This window comes from Sylvia atricapilla, chromosome 6, assembly GCF_009819655.1.
Source record: "Sylvia atricapilla isolate bSylAtr1 chromosome 6, bSylAtr1.pri, whole genome shotgun sequence".
Classification (NCBI taxonomy): Eukaryota; Metazoa; Chordata; class Aves; order Passeriformes; family Sylviidae; genus Sylvia; species Sylvia atricapilla.
In genome coordinates this window covers 11,409,665-11,423,327 of record NC_089145.1, presented here as the reverse complement: position 1 = coordinate 11,423,327, position 13,663 = coordinate 11,409,665, and the positions used below count along the sequence as shown (strand labels likewise).

General features: G+C 45.6%; 2 protein-coding genes and 2 non-coding genes across 6 annotated transcripts in view; all 4 read right to left on the bottom strand.

The window, feature by feature from the left end:
- Positions 1–3,903: 3,903 nt before the first annotated feature.
- On the bottom strand, positions 3,904–6,484 carry RPL27A (ribosomal protein L27a). The gene is made up of 5 exons (XM_066320783.1): positions 6,416–6,484; positions 6,083–6,146; positions 5,594–5,669; positions 4,674–4,848; positions 3,904–4,094 (listed from the first exon to the last, which is right to left on the bottom strand). Exons 1-5 carry the CDS (start codon positions 6,416–6,418, stop codon positions 3,966–3,968), a joined length of 447 nt encoding a protein of 148 aa, XP_066176880.1. The 5' UTR covers positions 6,419–6,484; the 3' UTR covers positions 3,904–3,965.
- LOC136363258 (small nucleolar RNA SNORA3/SNORA45 family) lies at positions 4,266–4,397 on the bottom strand. The gene has a single exon (XR_010743960.1). It is a non-coding gene; the product is annotated as a small nucleolar RNA SNORA3/SNORA45 family (small nucleolar RNA).
- On the bottom strand, positions 5,122–5,253 carry LOC136363259 (small nucleolar RNA SNORA3/SNORA45 family). Its single transcript, XR_010743961.1, has one exon. It is a non-coding gene; the product is annotated as a small nucleolar RNA SNORA3/SNORA45 family (small nucleolar RNA).
- A 1,698-nt stretch (positions 6,485–8,182) lies between the features above and the next one.
- The window catches only part of DENND2B (DENN domain containing 2B), a 144,507-nt gene continuing 139,026 nt past the window's right edge, over positions 8,183–13,663 (bottom strand). For 2 of the 3 annotated variants that reach the window (XM_066320781.1, XM_066320782.1), the window contains 6 exons: positions 13,190–13,367; positions 12,105–12,146; positions 11,005–11,116; positions 9,630–9,869; positions 9,353–9,439; positions 8,183–8,905 (listed from right to left, as the gene is read on the bottom strand). In XM_066320781.1, the coding sequence (XP_066176878.1) occupies positions 8,871–8,905; positions 9,353–9,439; positions 9,630–9,869; positions 11,005–11,116; positions 12,105–12,146; positions 13,190–13,367 (694 nt within the window). In that variant the 3' untranslated portion in view covers positions 8,183–8,870. The remainder of the gene's footprint in view (positions 8,906–9,352; positions 9,440–9,629; positions 9,870–11,004; positions 11,117–12,104; positions 12,147–13,189; positions 13,368–13,663) is intronic. The other variant, XR_010743782.1, reaches the window with a different exon arrangement.

The window sequence follows — 13,663 nt, the reverse complement described above, 5'->3', positions numbered from 1 at the left end:
GCCACCAGGGTTAAGGTACAGAGAAACACTCACAATGAGATAAGAGTTTCTGTGCACCAGAATACACATACTGTAATAACAATTATTATTACCTGTTGGAAACAAAGAACTGGGTGTTTTGATGTTGTTGTTAGGGGGGAGGCACTGAAAGAGGGGGAGAAGGAAGAACAAAATTATCGCCGCAACCAGGACCATAGAAAGGTCCAGCACGTCAAAAAGATTACAAAAATAATTTGCTCTGGAAGCTATCTTGTAGCATTTATTCATTTATTAAGCTAAGAAAATGAAATATTCATAATGTCAACTTGGTAAGTGAAACTTCCAGGGCATTCTGAAAAAACACTAAAATGTTGCCTGAGTGTGTCATTTCTCTTCAAAACACTGTTGCTGGATGAAAAACATAACAAAGGTGGCTTGTTCCCAATCCACTCTCTGTTCACAAAACTTGTAGTTTATCAATTTAAAGTAATGCTGTAGAAGAATAGGCTTCAAAAAGTACTTCTCACTCCATTTTTTTATAATACTGTATTGCAAAGAGCTCAAGCCAGAGATTTTTAAATATTACCTTCATAGAGAACTTCATACTCAGTGGGAATACAGCTGTATCCTAGAATCAAACCTGGAAGGCAGTCCTTGCAGAAGGAATGGAGGCAGGGGAGCATTCTGGGTTCTCTCCTCCACAGCTCCCATTTGCACACCAAACAATTCCTCAACAGATCCAGGGTCTCCATTCCTGCTGGCTGAAGCCTGGCCCTGAAAACATGAAGAGTCACAAAATGGCTCATGACAAGCCCTGCACTTTACAGAACACTTGATCACATAAACCGGAGGGCAACAAGGGATGCACGATCAAATAAACAACATTCGTGTGGCCCCTTTGAAAAAAGAAGCTCCTTGCAGCAGAAAATCACATACGTGCTTTACAGAGGATATCTTTGCAGATTGTTGTGCAGGAAAGAGTGGTTTAAGGTTTACAAACCATGATCCCACTATCTCTCTAGTATTTGCAGCTTCTGTAAAAACCAAACTAATCTGCTCTATCGATCTACTTACAAAGCTGAATTGTCACACGCTGCACATTTCCTGCTAGAAGCACTGAAACTGTGCCATTAAAATAATGAGACTCTCCAACTGCTTTTACAATTTCACCCAAATATTTCAGAGTTTTCAGGTAAAGAAAATAATACCCACACGTCCATCATTTCAGCAATGCATGTTACAAAGCTGCCTTGAAAAATGTACAGCATCTTCTGACAATCTTCTTTATAGAAAGTGCACTTTGCAGTAATCAAATTTTAGCTATCAAGATGATCACAGATCAGATTACAGACCAAACCTGAGCTTCCCAGTGTTCCTCTCATCACCCTAAGCTCCCCAAGGTCAACTGAGAGATTTGCAGTTCATGTTTCATCCTCAGTTCTGAGATTGTCAGAGATGCTGATCAGATACAGACTGCAAAGGGCAACTCCTGCAAGTTGTATCAGAGGAGAAAAAGCAGATAAAACCTCATTTCCTCGGGAGTCACTCTTCCAGCTGATCCAACCTTCTGGGACCAGAGTCCCATGTAGCTGCTGATTGCTCTGGCATGTTGGCCCTGCTACCAGCAGGATGTAATTGAAGCCGCAGTCTCCAGATTTCTCCAGCACAGAAGAGCAGCAGCTCTTATCTTAGGGCTATCTATCCTCCTGAGGGATCCTGTCTTCTGGTAGATTCCAGTGAAAATGGTTAGTAAGCAGATCTGAGTTTGAGTTTTTATTCTGCAATGCACAAAAACTATGAATGTCTCAGAAATTAACAACCAGTAGTTTTTTAAAGCATAGCATCCTGAAGTCATCAGTATTTAAAATATTTTAGAAGAAAAATGGACTCTATGATAAAGTCTGCATCCTATTTCATACCCAAGATCCATTCAACTAGACAGATACCCACCACCTTGACTGACAAATTACTTAGATAAATTCAAACCTACCACTAAAACTTTGGATTCCAATCCCAAAACCAGAGGTCCCTTTGGACATGAGCTGTGCTGGCTGTACCTGTAGTTTAACCAACATTTTATCAGTGCCTATTACACAAGCTCACTTTTTACAGTGCATCTTCATCAACCATCTATCAGAGGCAAAGGTCACTAAAGCAGCCTCTCAGCTCACTTCATCTCTCTCATTTCTTGCAAACTCCTGTTGCTAAGACAAAGTTGCACCTACAAAAACATGTAATGTGTGCAGTAGGAAGTTGAGGTTTTCAACTACCACATTGTTGACACAGAGAAACCACAGCCCGAAGCATCCATGCACAGAGAATCAGTGCAAACAAAGCCCAATACTGGGAAATGCTTTGTCACCTCAAAAGCCAGCTCTGGGGCTGGATGAGCAGAAGCAGGTCTCTGTAAATTTCAATTTATGCCTTTTAAGCAACATACAAAACTGAGTAGAATTTTTTTGGTAAGAAGAGTGAGAGTGGAAAAAAAAAGAAAGTGCTTAAAATTTTACTCTGAGGCAGGTATGCAAAGTAGCAGTCAGGCAGCTGGAGGGGAAGAAGGCTGATGTGCATAATGGGCTGTGAGAAGGTCTGCAAAGAGAATCCAGGGAATTACAGGCATGACCTTGATGCTGGGGAATGTCATGGTGCAGATCATCCCCAGCACCACCAAGGGGCCCTTGAGCAATAACCAGGACATCAGGCCCAGCCAGTGGGTTTTTGGAAGGGAGGTCCTGCTTGACCCACTTGGTGGATGAGGGAAAGGCTGTAGCTGCTGCCTGGACTGCAGCAAGGCCTTGGACACCATTTCCCACACATTCCCTGGAGAAACTGCCTGCTCATGGCCTGGAGGGGGGCACTGGTCACCGGATAAAGAACTGGCTGCATGGCTGGGCCAGAGCAGTGGATGGAGCTACATCCAGCCTCACATCCTAGGGAACAGCAGTGCCAGCAGCCAGAGTTCCCAAACTCTGTATTTGGGAACAAACTTATGCCATAGATATTCCCAAGCAGCAGTTCCACTGGCTCAGATCAACTATTTTATAAATGTAAGGCATGTCAACCTCACCCCAAAAGCTCTCTAAATTTGTCGCCAAACACTAGGTTAGTTGATTAACTAGGATTCTATCATAGGTATTAGAAGGTAATTTGCATCAACTCCAGCAGTGAGCATAAACTAAACGAGTGTTTTTTGGTCTGAAAATAAACAACAGTGTTTATAGTTTATAGGTTTTTGATCTGACACTGAGAACCATCTCACTGGCTTTTAGTTATTTCATTTTTTCACCATTAAATCCTGCTTTGGCATGCAGGGGCAAGCCTTGCAGACACCAGAAGTCCTAATTTGATGTTACAACCAAGCAAGGATCATTTCAGGCATTCATTTTAAACCAAATACACCAGAACGTCACACAGAGCAGTTCCAGAGCTGTGCCATTGCTTTGCCAGCTGTAAGGAAGGTGGCACCAACTCTGTCCCGCAGGTGGGAACTGCAGGAATGGTGTACCCAGCCTGGGGAGGGCAAAGATTGCAAATATTAACAGCTACACTACTGTCACTTTCCATTCCTCTGTCCACACTCCTGCTGCTCCATTCCCACAGGCCAGGGCACCAACCCCACAGATTTCCCTTGGACGTTATTTCAGTGTTTAAGGATCCCCATCAAAAGCACATCAGGCCTCTCTTCAGACAGCTGTAGAAAGCATCACTAACAAAAGAGCAGCACAAATACAGAACTTAATTCTGCCACCCTCTAAAGAGATAACAATGAGGTATCTGCATATAGCAGATTTTGAACACTGTAGTCAGGCAATTTCAAAATGAACTGAGAAGCAGTCAAACCACTGATCAAAAATTATGCAGGTAAGATTAAAGCATGAACTGTGTCTGGACAAGTCAGGAAAGAAAAATCAGAACAACCCAAACTTCTGTAAATCCGCTCATTTTATGCATTGTTTATTCAAAAAATTTGAATAAAACAAAAACTTTTATGCCACAAGCACACAGGCACCACCAACTTCTTTGATCTTCTCCTCTGCTCTTCTACTGAAGAACTTTGCTTTCACAATGACAGGCTGCTTGGGCAGCTTCCCCTTGCCCAGAACTTTGTAGTAGCCCTAGAAAGATTTAAGAAGCTCAGTGTTAGTAATCAGCTTGCAGGGTCCTACATTATTCAGCTCTGCCAAAACCATGAGCTCATGCATTCATTACATTAAATCAACTCATTGCATTAAAAGGACAGTCATGACACAAAGACAACCAACAGAACAGAAGTCACTGGAGGTGAGCAGTGTCCCTGATTCGGTGGCTGGCTGAGACACAGGACATCCCAGCCAGTGAATATGGATCAGATGTTTCTGTCCGAGAACTATAGCACACCTAGACAACCAGACATGTGGAGATGTGACTCTAGTCTCGAGGGAGGGCAGGTGACACGGTGTGAGACGGCTCCACCATGGCTTTGTTCCTTCAGGAACATTTCAAACCAGCCATTTTTCCCCACCTACCCAAAGGAGGGCAGTGCCCATCCACAAACACACACCAGTGTGAGGAAAAGTTCTTACAGGGAAAAAAATGTGACAGCAAAAGCGCTTGTAACTACTCACAGCCCAGGGGATCTGTCTCCTGAACCCCTGAGCACTCAAGGCCCAGTGGGGCGGGCACAGCTGAGGCCCTGCTGGCAGGGCAGAACTCACCGAGCGCACGACGTCGATGACCGGGGCCAGGCCGGCCTCGTTCTTGGCGTAGTTGAGCCGGGTCTGCTCGCTGACCAGTGTCCACAGCTTGTCCAGGTTCACCGTGGGACAGAACTTCTGGTTCCTCTTCAAGTGATAGTGCCTCATGCCTACCTTCCCAAAGTAACCGGGGTGACTGTGGAAGAAACACATTCCGCACTGGATCACATTTTTAACTCATCCTGAGCAAGGAGAACTCCAAACCAACACTGGATGTTTGGATACAACAAAGTATCCAAAACGTCCCATTACACCTTTTTTAACATATTAGTATGTGTAGAATTGAGGTGTAACAACGATGAGCATCCAAACCAAGGAAAAATTCCCTTTTTCACAACTCATTCTCCCTCACTGCTGAGTCTGTATTTGCAGGGAAGCGCCACCTGCACGGAGCCAGGAGTGCTGGCACTGCTGTCACTGACCCGGTGACCGGCTGGGCCAGGCAGGGCACAGCCAGTGAATAGAGATCAGTGGTTCCTGTCCGAGGACTCCAGCACACCAGGACCACAGGCAGGGCCAGGTGTGACTCTATAGTCTCGGGAATCACACAGCATCCCTCCCCTCCACCTGAGGCAGCCAACAGGATGCAGTCTGGATTCAACATCACACCTCAATTTGCTCTGTGTGCACTGTTAAGCAGAGACCACACTGCAACAAGCAAATTTGGTTAACTTCACCTGATGCTCAGCTTTCCAAGACACCAAGTGAAAAGGCCTCTGATTTTAGGGTAAGTGGGGACATGAGCAGCTGTAACACCACATTTCCCATTAAAGCAAAATACATAAGATTCCAGGTAACTTTGTTTAGTCAGATATAAACGTCAGTTGCTTCTACTTTAGGAGCATGCAGGTTGCTAGGAGATATTTAAAACGTTAGCTTACTATTTATCGAAGTTAATCCTGTGATGGTGCAGACCACCAGCATTGCCACGTCCTCCAGGATGCTTCCTGTGTTTGCCTGAGAAGAAAAATTTTAAGCTTGTTACATTAATATTACACACAATAATCAGAAATACTTTCAACGCCAACGAATTAAACTAATTATTTAATCTTGTGGGGTGACAACGTAGAAATGGACAGAGTTGAAGGGGAGACAGCGCTGCCCTGTAAGGTTCAGATGTCGCCCACCGTACTGATCGGCTGAGCAGCGCTTAAGTTATAAACCCGGTGAGTCTAAAACGTGATCAGCCCCCGCACTCTGCAGCCTCCAGCACTGCTCGATACTCCCCACGCCGCCGGGGGGCCCCTGCACCCTCAGCCCCATTTTTATGGGATGCAGGAAAATCCAGCAGCAGCTTCCCCGCAGCGCCTGGGACGCGCCGGCAGGGCCGCCCAAGGCCCCGGCGCACCCGCGGCCGCCTCTGCACTCACCCACGCGGCCGTGGCCGTGGCTGACGTGTCCTCTCAGCTTGCGGGTCTTCCTTAGCCTGGAAGGCTGCGGGGAAGGCGGACAGCAGCCGTGAGCGAGGCGGGCGCCGAGCGCCACGAGAAGCCCGCGCCCGCCCCGCGCAGCCGGGCGCCATGGCGGATCGGCCTCCCCGCACCGCTCCCGCCCGCCGCGGGTTCGCAGCCGCGCCTCCCCACCACCCTCCGCTACTCCGCAGCCCCGTCCCGCCGCGGGAGCGAGGGGCGGCGGCCGCGGGATCCCGATCCCATCCTATCCCAACCCATCCCATCCCATCCCGGCCCGGACGCGGCTCCCACCATCTTGCCGGCGTGCGCGAGGGAGAGAAAGGGCGCGGCTCTCGCGAGAGCGGGCAAAGGCGCGGGGGGCGGGGCCGAGATCTCGCGAGGCTTCGCTGAGGCGGGGCTCGGAGGGGCCGGGCGGAGCCTGCGCTGCCCACAGGGCTTTTCCCGCCACGAAAATGCAGCGTTTTGACCAGGATTTAGGAAAATTTGCAAGTTTGGTTGCTTTATTAAACATCCATAACAGTGGGGAAAATGAACAATACGTCCGTAAACACAATTATTTAGCACACTGGAATGTGAATTCCTGGAGAGCTACTGTTTCTTAAGCTTGGTTTCTAGGGGTCTTTTAAATGGATTTTATACCGCTAAAATTTTAAACGAAACTTTACCGATTTTAAACACAGGCCTCAGCACTGGATTTATTTTTCTTTAGAATCTTCCTGGTGCACATAAAATGTTCCATGCTGAGGAACACCATTAGCTTTAACAACTAATTTAGTAGGGAAAATAATGCACTCCTTGGTTTTTGTTCATCTGATCCCTTCAGACACAGTCCTCCAGATAACACAAGGATTGTTTTACGGGGCTGTGGTCTGAGGATCAAAAAGTCACCTAGAGATTTTCTGGGCCATGATCTCACCTTGTCTAATATCCTGATTCACATTACAAAAGCGGGAACAGGTTGACAGATAACGCAATGTTTAGAAGCTTTCTCCTTTAATTTTTAAAGTGCAAATGGAGGAAAACATCTTTGGCACAGATGTTTTACAGCACCACATTCCTGTAGATCAGCATTCCGTGGCTTTGTCTTGCCTTTGCAGTAACTCCGCAGCATGTCCTGATAAAGTTTTATCCATCATTTTCTTAAGAGGAATTCTGTATTTCCCCCTACGTTTACCAGCAGCTGTTGTTTATGAAAAGGCCAGAAGCCACCTGCACATCCAGGAATCATTCTGGAACTTGGGAGGATATTAGAGTAAACCTAATGGAAGTTACCAGTCGTGGTGACATTTCCCCTGAGTCAAAAGCACCCGGTTTTTTACAGACAGTTCACGCACACTTGAGAAGCTTTTGTGTATCTTGAGTGTGAGGGTGGTAACTGAAAAAGGAAACGACTTCACCTTTTTAGTGACTAGCCCCTCGAATTTGCTCTATGAGGCTGATAGCAAACCAGAACCACTGTCAGGTTAGGAACTGCGCAAGCCTCAAGGCCCATCTAACTACAGCGATCACACTGCAAGTGATGGAAACCACAGCGTGGTGGGTTTCCTTTAAAGGTAAGAGGCTTTGGCTAGTTTTCATTACCTGTCAGACGTGTAACATAATGAAGCATTTTTTCATTTTTTTTTTTAATTTTTTTTTTCTTCAGACTGTGGGAAAACTTACAGAATCTCAACAGGAGTTTTGTTTTCAGAACAAGGAAGAATGTGACACTTGAGCACCACACACAGCACCAAGTCAACTGAAAATACCACAGGTCAGGAGCAGTATCTGATACAATGATAAAATCTAACCCATGGAAAAATGTTTTAACAGATGCTTCTGTTAGGATAATTTTTTTAAAAAAGGGGTAAAAAAATGCCTTGTCTTAGCCCTGGTGAAAAACACTGAAGAAAGCCCAAACCACATGTTGTGAAATAGCAAACCTACCAAAAGACAGGTTCGTAGTAACCACTTTACATTTTAATTACAGATTCATTTAAAAATCACAGGCAAGTTGCTGGGTTGGTAGTGCTCCACATGAGGAAGTGCAGAGGTTTGCAATGAACATAAACAAAGAGGTCTATTTACAGAGTTTATTAGGATCCATACATACATACATTAGGAAAGGCTGTACTGTACCTACTCGCTGCAGCTTGCATGTCAGAGAGCTGAGATCTCCCCAGGCTTAGCAGTCTTAGTGCAGAATGGGTTACAAGGAGTTTACTGACCAGGTGGAGGTTTTGTAATGTGAACCAAGCACATTATTTGTACCTTATTATCAAGTTACTGTGTTATTTCTCCTTTAAAATGAACTGGAAGGAAACAGACAGACAGACAAGCGCCTGTGCCATGCGTACAACCTCTCCCACGTACCCGAGCTCATTCACCCCGCAGCGTTCAGGCATCAAACATCCCTGGAAGTCAGTGGTTCTGCCGAGACAGTCAGCTGCACATCACCAGCTACTCGCCTTTGCACCAAGCATAACTCAACACATACTAAGGGAAAAAAACAAGCACCTGGTATTCTCGGGAATATACAAATATTTACCACAGTTTTCTCGCTCATTACAAAATCAGTTACAAAAGCTTACAGCACATTATGTACACCCTCTACCCACACACGCGGAGGAGCCGTCCCGTGCACACCGACACAGCTCGGACACCGCCTGGAGCTGCCGCCAGCTCCTCCCGCTCCGCGCTCCAGCGCCGCAGGTGTCCCGTGCAGTGCCGCCAACAGGCTTCGCGGTGGTGTTTCAGCAGGAAGGAGCTAGTTCTTCTTGTGAAGGAACTTCATTTTGTTACCTAAAGGAAGCACACCGTCAGTCTCTACCACGTATCAGAAGTCAATCAAAAGTGACAGCAAATAGCTCTAACTTTTTTAGATTAGTAATTGCTGTGGGGTAACTCTCTCAGCAGCAGGGAGAGCCGAGTTACAGAACATGGACTGCTCCGACACCTTCCTGTTCCACGCCTCGATTATGCTTCAGTTCCCCCATCCCCAAGTGAAAATTAAAGCGTTAACAAGGACCGTCATTAAATCTGGCTTTATCACCTTTAACTACATTTTCATTGTTTTTCGTAATTCTTATCACGCTGAAACAGCTTGACTACCTCATTTCACCTCGAGTACGGCTTTTTCAAATTAAAAAAAAAAAAAAAATTAGAAAAAAACCCCCCACCCAACCAAAACCTAAACCCACCACCATCGTGAAAACTCATTTCAGAAATACTTCTAAAGATTTTCCTCACCGAGGCCTCGCAGGAACTTGTTTACTCCGCTTTGTTCCGTGTCCGGGAGCTCTTCCAAATACTGCTCCACCCTCTGCTCGAAGAGCCCTGCGGCGGACGGAGAGGGGGCTGCGGTGAGCCGTGTGCGGCCGCTCCCGCACCCCGCGGAGCCCGGCTCCCGCCCCGGCTCCCTCCGCTCCCCGCCGCCTCCCGGATAACCGGGCTGCACTCTCGGGACGCGTTTCCGCTTTCCCGGCGAGCGCACGGAGCCGGGCGGGATGGCCACACCCACCCTTACCTTTAGCCCTGCATTTCCTCAGCTCTCGGTCCTGGATGAAGCCGGCGAACATTTGCGATTCCATGAAAACTTCCAAGAAGCGGCGGATGCTCTTGGAGGCCACAGATTTACGGAAAGCCTCCCTTTGGAAGGCACGCTCTCCTTTTTCATTCTGGGTTAGGAACAGGGAATAATGGCCAACTGTCTCCACAAAGAATCGGATAAAAACCTCAGACACTAATCCATTCAGGGTGTTACATTCTGCAAAATAAGGCGGCAATAAGACACTAAAATCAGCTGCTACCAGAGCTGTCAGCATTATCCCCACAGGGCCAGGCTGTGCGTCTCCCGGTTCCCTGATGCCGTGCTAGCAACTGGCAGGAGTTGCAGCGGCTCCCTGCACATCTGGATGCACTGCACATCTGGATGCACATGGGGAGGGTGACGGCGCTGTAACCACGGTCCCAAGTCTGCAAAATTGGTGTTCCGTGACCAAGAGTCAGCAAGAATTACAAATCCTCAGGAAACAGCTCGGAAAATTGAACATCTGATGGGTGTTTCATCAAAATCAAATCTATTTTCACTCCTGAGCAAGTTCTCTTCAGAAACTACTGAATGACTCAGCATTAAAATATCTCTCCCTGAGGATAATAAGACTGTACCAAAAATTGATGAAAAAGGGTCTGTTGTAGAACTTGAGTTTTCATCATTTCTGAGATGTTAAAACAGTCTCATATATGTAATACATATGACTGAAAATAAATTTCAAAAACTGAATAGGGGCCTGTTTCATACCTTTTAACCACAGGCATCTCAATTAACCCCGGGCTGTTTTTATCACTGCTGAGGAGAAATATGAACCTTCAGAGACAACCCAACCCATCTTGGACTAAAATTCTTGTCTGGTGGTACCTGCTTCTCTCCCCTGAAAATACTGACTGCCAAGAGCAACTTCAAACTCAGACACACCCCTGAGCCTGGAGAATTCTCTGGATTGAGTTAGGGCCAAGGAAACTGCAAACCTCTGTTTGAGCAAAGGTTCAGAGGGACCCACGAGAGCCTATGTCATTTACAAAGAAATTAAAATAAATCCCAGGTGAGGTATCACTGTGGGCTGATGCCATCAGTCTCATTTCCTGTGTGCTCAGAGACAGTCTTTGATGTCACCAAAGGTATTTGAGACTTTGTCCTGGTTTAGGGCAAATTTGGGAGAAAATGTCTCAATAGGAGGTTTTCACAATATCCAGCACAAACAGGGCAGACAGCTGGGGATACAAGCCTCATAAAGTCACCCCAGGACAGACCTCAAGTCCCATCTTTGTTTCCCCTGTATGAAAAGTCACAGTTCTGCCTACATTTGTTTATTACACAAGTCCCTGTTTCCAAATGAACTTACCATCATCTGAATCACTATCTGAATCCTGATTTATCAGTTCATTCTTTCTCTCTAGAGCCTGCTCCAGAGCAGCCTGCAGTTTTCTAGGTAATAGTGTGTCTTCATCATCCATCTGATAAAAGGAAAAAAAAATATCTTTAAACCACAATAATCTATGCAGGAACTACAGCAAATACTTTCTGAAGGTTTAGATTTCAGATGAGAATTATTTGTATCTGCTACTGTCATAGCTACATAAATAAAAGAATTAGAATCTTTGTGCAACTAACAAATACTTCGAAACAAAATTTCTTGTCACACTTGAGATTAAAGTCAGGAATGATAATCCAAAGAGCAGGTAAACACAGAAATGTGGAATCAGCTCTTTACGTGACAAAGAGTCCAAACAGTTGTGTTTAACTAAATACACATCATGTGAAGCCTTGCTAGATGTACACACAGCTGCTTAGTTTGGTGTAGGCAGCTCCTGTGGTCCTTGACAGTTGTTTTTACTGTTTTGTAGTCTGTCTTGTTGTCTGGGTCTGGCCCCTATTGCTCTCTTCATCTTATTTTATGCTTGTTCAGCAGAAGCCAAGTAGGTACAGGAGCCTTGGCTCTGCAGCCACTGTTCGCCAGCTAGGGAATTGAACACAGAGTTTCCTCATCCAACCCGCAGGTATTTGGTTTGAAATTATTTAGTGCCAGATGACTGTCAGGAGATGGTGATCCCTCATGTCCTTGTTTACAGGGCTCCTGCTTTTCTTATCACATTAAACTGTTCTCCACCTTTGTGCTCTCACTGGGGAATTTTCTTTGCTTTTTGTCCTTTTCACCTCCAGCAGTGTGAGTTTTCTTGCTAAGGTGATATTATTATCTTTGGATGTTTTCTTTCCACTGTGAACGCAGTTCCTGCTTCCTTCTGACAGTCACAGCCTCAATCTCTTCTGCATACCTGAGAAGTTTTTATTTGCAGGTGGAACAGAAAATGAGAATTTTTTCCCCTCACTGTTTTTCCTTTGCACACACAATTGCTGCCAAATCCCTGTGATCAAAGAAACCCAGTCATACTTTAGGAGTAGACAGTTTGCTTGACTGCATGGCAGTTCTGAGCTGTACTTTACCTGTCTGATGAATCGATCAGATCCCAGGTTAACCATCAAAGCCTACAGAAAAGAAAACACTGCAGTGAAATGTATCTGAAGATAGAGAAAACGTTCATTTGTTCATTGCTTTTTAATAGCAAGAGATCATCTGCTGAACAAGCCTCTACATGAATCAAATTCCTAATGTGAAACAGGAGGTTGTGTGCTTTATGAAACAACATGTAGGTTTTCTGTACAGCTACAAGTCTAATTTAACACAGATACAACAGATCTCATACTAGATTAATATATTTTAAAAAGCTGAAAGGGTTTTTTTTCTCTTAAATCTACACAAGTTGTAACTAGTAATTTTTGTTAACATTTGAAAAGTGTTTCAGAAGGGTTTATAGAAAATAGTGTGGAGGCAGTGGGGATTCCAAAGTGCAAGGGTGGGAGATATTCATGAGAACAAAGCAGCAAAGCTGAGAGATGGAGCTGGGAAGATGCGGAAGAGCAATGTTAGGAAAGCAGAAGGAAAACAGAGCAGAGATTGACATGGGCCAGAGGCACACAGGGCCTTGGAAGTGACCATAAGAAAATTCCTTAGAAAAATGACAGGAAACTAATAGGAGCAAGAGAGAAAAGAGTGTGTCCTTGAGTATTTTTGTGGTTTTTACTGGAAGAGCTGATGAAGTGCAACTCTCTTTTGACTTCCAATATAGTATCAACAAAGTCTTAGAAGTTAAAATTGTTAAAGGTTTTGTTTCCTGTGTGGGCTATGGCTTCATGCACCACTTCCATAAGGATTAAGAGATGTCATAGAAGATGGCTTCCTCTTGTTCCAGAACAAATCAGCATATTTACACCCTACTTACTGGTGACCAGGTAAATATTCTGACCATGTCTCAAACAAGGTGCCAGGTATGGAAGAGGGCCACAATAAAAGAGAAGAATAAAGCTACCACTGCTTTTGCCAAGAGGCAGTAGCCCATGAGAACCAGTCAGAGAAGAAATAAAGAGGCAAATTAAAAATTAAACGTATGAGGTTTTATATCCCAGTGGGAGCCCTCTCCTGGGAGTGGCCAGCTTTACTTCAGGCAAACAATTGTGGTGTCAGCTCCTACCTCCTCCACGGGCAGGTCCTTGAGTTTGGGCAGAGAGTTGGAGAGCAGTCCCACCAGGAAGGGGGTAGGGCAGCACACGATGTCAATCATGGACGAGGGCAGGACAGGAATGAAGGTGTGCTGCCAGGAGAAGGGGTACAGCAGGGCCACTACAGCGTGGGAGCAGCTCGACAGCGTGCTGGGGAGAGAGGAACAGCCAGGTTAGCAAAGGCTTTTCTTGGCTCACAACACCTTCCACCTGCTGAGAAACTCAGCCCGTTGAAATACAAGTGCCCAAGGTGCTGCCTCTCACTTCTGGCTTCAGACAGGCCTTGGTCCCCTTCAAGTTCCTACCCTCTGTGTACTGTGCTAGTTCACAGCAGACTTCAAACTACAGGCACAAAACTAGAATCTCTTTGTTTCAAACTAGAATCCATTTGTTTCATTGCAGTCAGGACATGGTTTGATCTAGAAGTCAAGATTTAATGTTTCCAA